The 10,274-nt window shown below is 36.3% G+C and overlaps 1 protein-coding gene across 1 annotated transcript; it reads right to left on the bottom strand.

Moving 5' to 3' along the window:
* Window positions 1–2,920: 2,920 nt before the first annotated feature.
* LOC116181846 lies at window positions 2,921–4,869 on the bottom strand. Its single transcript, XM_031502274.1, has 5 exons — window positions 4,609–4,869; window positions 4,264–4,554; window positions 4,002–4,209; window positions 3,592–3,950; window positions 2,921–3,542 (listed from the first exon to the last, which is right to left on the bottom strand). Exons 1-5 carry the CDS (start codon window positions 4,711–4,713, stop codon window positions 3,000–3,002), a joined length of 1,506 nt encoding a protein of 501 aa, XP_031358134.1. The 5' UTR covers window positions 4,714–4,869; the 3' UTR covers window positions 2,921–2,999.
* Window positions 4,870–10,274: the final 5,405 nt, after the last annotated feature.

Below are 10,274 nucleotides of genomic sequence, written 5' to 3'. Positions count from 1 at the left end.
ACTTCCCATATGCACTTGGCGGCCTCCTCTTCCGACTTCCCCTCGATCGCTGCTAGGAAAAGGAATCTGTCCTTCCCCTCCTTCTCTTCTTCCTCTCCTTCCTCCATAATGGCTTCAGATTTCTTAAAAATTGTGGTTCCCCCTTTGTACGTCTGCACCTTTCCAATCTTCTCGCGGAATTCGGGATGCCTGCTGCTCATTTTCTCTCTCACCTTGTCTTCCGGGCCTTTTCCATATAGGATAATTTCATTTTCGAGCCACCCTTCATGTGCGTCAAGCTCGTTTCTAGCTGTTCCCTTCGGCCACTCTTCTTTGGTCGTCGCCCATGCCGATTCGAATGTTTCGCAACCCTCTATTTGCCTTTGTAATTGGGACCTTTTAATTTCCTCTGCCTTTATGGCCGTACCGCATCTTGCGCAGTGTGACGTCCGCCTTGGCGACTCTGGTGTCGCTGTTCTCCCGTCTGCCTTGTCGGTATCTTGTGCTCTATTAATAAAGTTAACTACATCTTCGGCTGCCAGCTGAGATACTGCACTACTTAGCTCTGCGGTAACCTCCTTTATGCCTTTCGCAGTGTTGTTGCTGATGAGGCCCCCTAGCTTAGTCGTTTTCATGCTTATTCGCCGTATTAGTTGCACAATCTTATCATTTAGTGCCTTTCTGTTTATTCTTTTCGGGTCAGGCATTGGGATGTCTTCCCCCCATTTCTTTCGTTTTGGCGTTACCATATTGGAAGATTTTTCAACCGAGTGGCCCGCTTCATCATCCCAGCTGAAGTTGATTTCCCCAACTCTGGGCGTTTTCGGGTCCGAATCGCTTACTTGCTGCACGTCTTTCATCTGCTCCTGCAGTGACGCCATCATTTCTAATCCGTTTTAACGTGAAAATTTTTTAATTGGTGCCGAGATGTAGCCCTTTACCTCCCGAATCCAACGATACGTATTGCGTCCCCGTGCGACGCACCTGTCTCCTACAATCTGCTTATCAATTGGCACCCCGTGGGTAGCTACTGTTCCATAATCCGCTGCGCGATAACGTCGGTTCCACCGGTAACCTTTGCGCTCTTAGAAGCTAAACACCTTCTCTTTTGAACGGTATCTCTACGATCGGTACTACGGCTGTCACACGCGAAAAAAACAAGTTGTGACGTCACGGGTTAACGTTTCTACTCAGAAAGGGGTACACCCCCCCGAGTGGGGTGTCGTTCGAACCGCCTTTTTCCTTTCAATACCACGATGGCCTTTTTTTAACAATAACTCAATTTTTTTTTACGGGAGCTATGCGCTTTCAAAGCTGGTATAAAGATGGGGTTATATAACCCCTTGTGGTGACCGGCCAGCCAGTGACCGGTGCGCGTTGCGCTCTGCTATTTACTCCCTTTAAAATGATATAAACTCCTACCTTATCGTCCAACCCCTTCAGGTAGAAATCCACTCCTCCGGAACAGCACGATACACTAATTTATTACAACCTTATCTTAATATTTGTTAATGTTTGCGGCGCAACTATCTGCGCACTTTCAGGATTGCATGCACAAGAAAATAGAACAAGTCCTATTTTCTTGGGGTTTACGTATCTAAATCGGCGCGCGCACAAATTGTCTGCAATTTAGTACTCAATTTAGTATCGTGTCAAACGGCTCTTAAGTATAGCCATACGTATATGCCTTTCCTCGGGTTATCATAAAATGTACTGTGAGTATGCAAACGAACTTTTGCTTTACTTTGTGAAAAACTTCGCGAAATTGTATGGCAAGTGTAATGTCACATATAATGTGCATAATTTAATTCATTTGAAGGATGACGTCAAAATGTTCGGCCCTTTGCATCAATTCAGTGCCTTTTCATTTGAAAATTACCTTGGATACTTAAAAAGATTACTAAGAAGTGCACCACATGCTTTACAACAAATTCATAACAGAATCAGTGAAATAAATAGCGTTAACCCGCAAGAAAGTTCCTCTATTAATAATAACCGTTACATGAACTTTTTAAACTTTTCTATTTCTATACACACAAAAGGTAACAATGTTGTTTTACTAAAAGATAACCAATATTAATTGTTTATGCAGCCCAGTGGACCCTATGATGTGACATATGCTAAACCAATTTGATAATTATTTTAATATGCCTCACAAACTAAATTTTGCAATTCAATTTCATGTTTGTTAGCTGGTTTTTTTCGTGGTCAGTTCTTTTTTTTCCCAACCTATTTTATATTATTTTGCTCGGCGAACTACCATTTTCAAAATCTATAATTACAATATGATTTATTTTGATTAAATTTCCGTTCATTAAAATCATGTACTCGTTTTATTTATGATCCTCACTCCGACAAAGCAGTACGTATATCGTAGTGACTTTTCATAAAACACAATGTAGTAAGTGGTCCTAGTATGTTGTCATTCAGGGTAGGTAACTTTAAACGCAGTCCTTCGGGACGGGCCTGGGTATCTCACAACTTGTACATGTGTCAGCAAATATATCATTTTGAATTTTGGTTAGAGCACCATTTTTCAGTAGTTGGATGTGTCCAATTTCTTTGTACTTTGGAAAAATTTGTTATTATTTTGTGCAGGTTTTTTTTTTAAATGTAGATCTCTCGCTGTTGCTTCCATAGTTATTTATTTTTATGTGCTGTAGCACAAGATAAATATTACTTATTCTACGTAATTATACGTCAATGATAATAAAGTTTATAAAGATCAAAAGAAATATTAATTTCTTGAAGTAATAACATGACAGATAAGACCAAACTGTAACACTAGTAGTAGTGTTTTATTTACTATTTTTAAATAATTATTATAATACGCAACTCAACAAAAATAAAAGAAATAGTAACTTATTCAGTAGGGATGGGATTTGTAGGCAAGGAAAAATTAAAAAATAGGCAAGGCAAAAGGCACACAAAAATAGTGAAATAGGCACAAAAAAAAGTTTTAGGCATGATGGCCTAAAGTATAGGCCTACTTTTATTACATCAACATCAGGTACAAGCAACTATTCAAAATCGTTATCTTTATCGTTATCAATATCATTTTTATCAAATTTTGTTAAACTATGAGCTACGATTAACATTTCAACATTTTTCTCAGAAAGATTATGTCTTTTATCCGTGAAAATATTTTTATACATAGAGAATGAGCGCTCCACTTCACACGAAGTGATAGGAGCAAATTTGAAAGCTTGGATGTTATCTGTAACAAAGTTGAATGGCAGTTCTGCCTCATCGCCACAAAAAATTTTTTTAATAGCCCATAGCGTTTCATAGCTTGGGTTTTTTAATAGACAATTTGATAGTTTATTAAATGCAACTTTGGCTACACGACCAGGTGCAGAACGTAAGGAGTCTGATACTGTTTCCACTAATCCAAGTGATTCCGTCAATGGCATTCCTCTTGCTTCAATTTTCTTAATCGTTTCGGGTATGATTTTGAAGTGTGTGTGTATATATGTAAGCTCATTTTTAATTCCCGGCGAATTAAAAAAGTTTTGGGCATTTTTTATTGACGCAGCGGAATTAGAATCAAATTGAGCAACAACCTGTAAAAAGTTTGTCAGTATGAATATTGTGTGAAGATACATGTTTTACCTCTTTGATTTTTTCAAAATGTGTATTATAGAAAAAAGCGGCATTTAACCAGGTTCCCCACCTCGTTAGAACAGGTTCAGGAGGTAAAGGCGTATTCGGAAGCATTTCTTTATAGATTTGTACTCTTAATGGAGCTTTTAGAAAAATTTTTTTGGTAGTCGATATTATACCATTCACATTTGGATATTGCTCGCGAATTACCTCAGCAACAAGATTTAAACCATGTGCTATACAGGTAAAGTGGATTAAATTTGGATAAAAAACCTTTAAACTTGTTGCAGTTTTCAGCATGTAGGGAGCGGCATCCGAATACATAATTTTTACTTTTGCATGCTGAATGGCATTTGGCCAAAGTATTGCTATAAATCTTTTATTAATTCTTTTGTAACTAAGTTGATTTATATACGTACCTAGACTTTCATTTACAAATCTTGCTACAGTGCAATGGTTTGTTCGCTCTAAAACTTTAGAAGACAAAAGATAAGGCGTAGCCGCACTATCTTCTGAAAGCTTTCCTACGATTAAGTTTGCTATGAAACGCCCCGTTCGGTCTGTGGTTTCGTCGACACAAATCCAAATATCGTGTTGACCTATATCTGCTTGTATTATATTTATTGCCTAAAATATGTTAAAAAATTTTACGAAAATTCAAAACTATTGTATCGTACTTACATTCTGGTAGCACTTCGGTAAATAAAGTTTGCTTAGTGTCGTACGATTAGGAATTTTTGTTTCCGTGTACTTTTCCAAAAAGTTTCTAAAGGGGGGACAATCTAACTTAAACCATGGTATATTTGCGGCTACCATTGCTGTGCACAAGTCCATGAAAAAAGTGCTCCTAGCAGGTACATTTGTAAGCGACTCTGATATTTGTGGTTGCACTACAGCTCCCTTGGCTACGAATCTTTTATGTGCATTGGTGTTTTCATGTTGAATGATGTGAAATTTTTTTTTACATGAAAACTACAAAAGCATAATATTAAAGGGATACATATGGGTACATAAACCAATACTTACAATTTTATTGCATATACGACAAAATATTTTGTCCCCCTCATGAAGCTTAAGATGGGGATTATCTTTAAGCCAAATACGTATTGAAGTTTCGATGTTTTTTGGCATTTTATTAATACACAATAATGAATGATGATAGTAATATCACGTGTACCACGTTCCGCAAAGTTGTGATTTTAGAACTAAACTTGAACACAAAACTGAAACTACCGGAAACGAAACCCGACTAACGGTTAACGCACCTAAAAATAACCTCTCGCTGCCTCATTCATTAGTCATTTCATTAGTCAACCAGTTATTGGCGGCCAAAAAAACCTAACCTACGGATAGAATGAAAGCGGCCTTGTTAAACATTGAAACAATGTCAGTGCCCTCTAGTAGTTTGGAAGAATACTATTAGGATTCAAACTTTGAGCGTTTAGCTAATAAGAATGAAATTTTGATGATGTTAATGTTAAAAAAGTTAAAAGTAAAATTCTATAGAGGTTTTCCTGCGCACATGTCGTGATGGCTAACATTTCTGCGTGAAACACAGTGGTATGCTGACCAAGGGGAAAACTGATGTCAGCTCTCGGTCGGTCACCATATATACCCATGCCCGTCCCCCTTTCCGTTAGGGACCCATCTGTAAACCACATGAGCCCCTCAGGTTTGAGGAACGGCTGATTCGAGTTCAGCTACTGCTCCCTGTCCGGGAGAGTGACTTTATAACCTTTAGGTTTAGGTAAGACAGCCCGAATAACATCCCTTCTTGCGAGAAGGGGATCGGATCTGAGAGTTTCCACCCAGATCCGCCCATGCCCAAGGCTGCCTCGATCTTTCCATTCTCCCCAATCGTTTAGGCGTATCGAAGCCTTCCGAGCCTCCGTCTCTACAGCTTAGTGCAAAGGCTCTACTCCCAGAAGTGCCTCCATGGCCAAGGTTGGGGTGGTTTTCATGGCTGCAGTGACCCCCAGACAGGGGGGGTCTCCACCTTATAGCATGCAAACAGAAAATATTCTATCTCATCATAATTTGATTTATTCCGATATGCGCGATCGAACTTATTAGAAGAAACGTTAAATTACAAACTTTTAATAGCATTAGGTAAATGGGACAGCGACATGTAAATTTGATCTACGACCTGCCGTGGTAGAATTTTTACAGAGGAAGGGCAGGCGTTACAGAGAACCCTGCAAAGAAACATATTCAGACAGAAATTCATACGTAAATTTTATAAGGGGGCAGGATTCTGAATTACATTCCTTAAATGAAGATTTTTGACACCCCCCCCCCCCCCCTAACCATTTACATTTGCCCAGGTAGTTAATACTTCTTAAAAAATCCTCTAACACCATGCACAATAAAATTACATTACATTTAGTATAATTTTTGATGTAAAATATAACAAATTTTGATGTTCTTAACCTATTATCTTTTTTTATTTCTTAAAAATACATTTGTTGCGTGTTTATATAAAGATGAGCACGTGGGCGGTAATGCTCTTGCATCCTTTCCTGACAACACATTATTAATTCCATTGAAATAATTAAATATTATAAGTCTTGTAAAGTTTTTTACAACACGATGTTTAACAGTATTAGAATGTTCACATTGTATAAAATTAAAATTAACATTGCAATTGATAGTTAGCTCCATAACTTTAAAAATATGCTTTATGTGTGGATGCGATTGTAATATGTATGTTACTATATTATACATTGTTACTAAGATTTTTAAAAATTCTACATTACAATATTGCAATCTCTCAATTTTTTGTCCTCCGTATTCTTTGGATCGAATAAAGCGATGGAAATCCTTCTCCTCGTTTTCTTCTCGAACCAAATTGCGTTTCAATATATTGTGCTTGCATGCAATGCAATTTGTCAAATGTAATTTAACTTTACATATGTACCCAGCAACGTAACCTAATGCAGCAGTTTCAAGTGGTCTTAGCTTTTCGAATGTGGATGGTAATGTAACAGGCACAACTGCATCACTCTGGTTGGGAGTGTTGGGAAGATCCTAAAACAATAACTATTAATATGAAATAATTTAAGCCTCTATAAAAACATGCAAAAGTTGATAGAAGAAAATAGAAAAACGTACAAACTTAGTTTAATAAAAGAATAAAGAGTAAATGAAAAATCACTATTTATGTAGAATCTAAACAAAGAAACAGTGCCATGCATTATGTAGAGGGCACTTACTAAAATGATATTTATTCTTCTTCTTTAACACGGATAACACATGTCACCAAGGTAATCTCACACGACCAAAGAAACAGTTGTCTCCAAATGTTCTGTAATGTAGTATTACAATTAATAACAACTTCAGTAAAAGTTGAATAGGTTAATATAATTATTATTACCTGTGTAAGAAACGTTTTCAGTGTCACAAGAATATTGGAGTTGTCTTCTTCACAATTTGATCCCAAGGAATGTTTCTTAACCAAGTTGTTTACCAAAACTGATTTATAAAATGGAACGAAGGCACTGCATGTTGGATTTACAAATCTTCGTCCTCTTTGCCTAATCCGTCCAAAAAAATTCTCCAAAGCGTCTTGATTGATATACCTGGGTTTGAAACTCTTAAACCCTAAATCCTTGAGTGTTTTTTGTAACAGTAAGAAGCTCTCTATGGTTATCTTAAGGTTTTTGAAGGTTGGAGGTTGTTTTTTACACCCATTCTGGATGCAATACATATTGTTTATAAAAATGATTACATCTTTCCAGAATTTTATATGTTGACTTCCCTCGATATTATTTAAATTAACAGATGTTTTCAAGGCTTTTCCTTTTATATTAAATGGTGATGTTCCGTTCACACTGTCAAAAAGTTTGTCAATAATATGTATAAACTCTGCAGTTTCAACGGCTCGCTTTTCCATTGTAGTCGTTCCATCACTTCCAACTAATTCTATAACATGCACACATTAATCAACATTATTAAAACTATGAATATACTTACCACATGTTGCCATCAAATTTATTGTTGATGAAACAGTGTGACTAAAAACTTGTGCACAAATCGACACCTTCATCTTCTTTATTTTACTTCTATCCACATGAAATTCTGTAATTTTTGGCATGGCACGAAGGCGCCCACTAAAGCAATCTAATTGCCATGCTGTATAAATGTCCTCCCATTTTGCAACTTTTTGCTGTCCGTCACACTTATAAGTAATGTCTTTGGTCAACATATTATTTCGAATGCCCTTTATCAAATGAGGTGGATCATAAAAAGGTATTAGAATATCTCCATCGATCTCAAATATATGATGTCGCAGTTCCTTATTTTCTCTGAAATATCTTGCACGTGTTTCATTCACTAAAGAGTTTATTGCACTAACATTGTTAGCACCTTGATCACAAATTGTCCCCAAAATACGAAGACCAGATTTATGCACAATATTTACAATTTCTTTTATGGTTTTGACAATTTGGGGCGATTTAACGGCACCTTTTACAAACTGAAAAAGGATTGGTTGTTTCCAGTTTTTGTGAATGCCTCTCAACATAAAAACCTAAAACATAACAAATATGGTATTGATTTATTTAAGTTCTTTAATTACCTGCACATGATCAGCAATTATCTGATTTTGCTTATCGCCATAATTTTCAAACCCTTCTACTACGTCACTGTGTGGGTTGTAATTTAAATGAGATGACAGGCTCATTTCGTCAAAGACAAGCATACAATACTTGTCTAATGGACCCATATTCTTGCAAGCTTTTTGAAGCCCTTCAAACATGCATTCATTAATGCCTGGGTGAATTGGTACATTGTTTAACAATTTCATAATTGTTACCCTAGATGGCATAGGAAAAACTTGAGAAAATAGCTTATAGGCATTCGCACTTTGCTTATACAACGCTAATCCTAACACTTTGTGGTCAATAGAAAATCTTCTAGCTGTAGGTTTTTTTCCTGCACACTCTGCTAAAGTTCGAACAAAATTACTTTGTATCGAATCCATGTTGCTTGTAGTTATGTCATATGCAGTGGTTTTTTGACGTTTCCTTTCGGTACGTAGTTGCGTTTTTAAATGAAGAACCTTTCGTTGCAACACAGCAGCTTTCCTTTTATAAAAAGTTGCAGTTTTTAACAGGTATTGGCCTTCGGGGTTCAGATCAGCAGCTTTGTTTACTTTAATTGAGTCCAAGATGTAGTTTCCTAAAATAAAATGAATAATATTACTTAAAAGTAAGTATGCATGGTATTATGTATCTCCAGAGGCTTGCAACATAAGTACATAACTAATATAGATAAAAATAATAGATTAAGAACAATCTAAGGTTTAGTTCAAATAATTATCTAATCAAAATTAGTAAATCTACAAAGCAACACATATTAGCCTTAATGTTGTAAATGGTGCTAGACCAGCCAAATTTCCCTCATGATAAATTTTAAAGAAACTAAGATTAAAATTATCACTGACTTTTTGTAAGGGTTTTTTGTGTGCAAGCTGTGAAATTAAGATCTGATGTAACTTCCGTGACCTCTGAAGTATCCATTTTTTCTACAAGAACCTCTTCACAAGCTTTTAATGGTGACAGCTGAACTGATGACGATTCTATGTTCAGAGCATAATTATGTTCTGCTGATTGTAGAAGTACCTACATTGTCTGAAATTGCTAAAATATATATAAAATTAATTGATGTATCATTAAGTAGGTACAATAAACAACCTGTATGGAGTTCATAATTATTTGCATCAACTTCTATCACGCTTCTATGTTCTGTAGACTCATCCGTGGATTTTCCATAATCATGTTCGATTATTGCTAATTCATGAGCAACTTTTCCTAAAAATTACTCTAATTATACTATATTGCAAATAAATTGCCTTACAACATACCTAATAAAAACAGTGTAGGAACAGCAGTTTTCCATAATACATGATTTGGTCCAAAATCCTTTTTTCGAGAAATGTGCACTACAAACTCGGCAATTTTTGTAGATGTAGGTATTGGATTTATTAGCAAGCAGCATATTTCCTATAGCTTCCACCCAAGCAGAGAATAATTCTGGATGTTTCAAGGGGTTGGGAAATCGATGCCTACCATCAACGTTGTTTGGCTGACACGCACTAACCGCACACCCAACTTTACCCATATTATATCAAATGTCCAATAAATAATAACTTAATTCTTGTCCTAACTAATGGCAATCCTAATTCCTAATCAAATAAACGTCACTAATGCAAAACTAACCTATAAACACCCACTATACGAAAAGACAAAAGTTCAAAGAATAATATAATACAAACTGCAATATTACTTAACACGACACATGAAATCGTATAACACGAATTTAAACAGCTCGAGATTAGAATTAAAACGAAAACACAAAACAACAAACGAGTGCAAGGCTTCGATTTGATGATGCGGCTTTTAAATTTTAATTTGTTTGTTTCGTCAGGTCACGCTCACGAGGTTAAAGAAATCACACTTCAGTGCCACCTGTTGCCTTGGAAGCCTAATAGAGAAGCCATATTGATGGGCGCCATGACAGTTTTAAGAATCGTAATTCTGTTTTCATTCTATCCGTAGGTTAGGTTTTCTATGATTGGCGCGTCCTTCGATATTTCGCGCTCAAAAAAGGCCGACAAAAGTCATGATTTGCCCAAAATAAGCAAAAATTTCGCGAAATGTAAATTTAGGCATTAAGTAGTCAAAAAAGGCACT

Source organism: Photinus pyralis, unplaced genomic scaffold (genome assembly GCF_008802855.1).
Source record: "Photinus pyralis isolate 1611_PpyrPB1 unplaced genomic scaffold, Ppyr1.3 Ppyr1.4_unclustered_Scaffold2535, whole genome shotgun sequence".
Lineage (NCBI taxonomy): Eukaryota > Metazoa > Arthropoda > Insecta > Coleoptera > Lampyridae > Photinus > Photinus pyralis.
The sequence above is the reverse complement of the archived record's forward strand: the minus strand, read 5'-3'. Positions and strand labels throughout refer to the sequence as shown.

Coding starts and splice junctions, on each gene's coding strand:
- LOC116181846 (XM_031502274.1), bottom strand. CDS start 4,713: ATGCCAAAAAACATCGAAACTTCAATACGTATTTGGCTTAAAGATAAT. Junction 4,210..4,263: donor TACCGAAGTGCTACCAGAAT/GTAAGTACGATA, acceptor AACATATTTTAG/GCAATAAATATAATACAAGC. Junction 3,951..4,001: donor ATTTGTAAATGAAAGTCTAG/GTACGTATATAA, acceptor AAAGATTTATAG/CAATACTTTGGCCAAATGCC.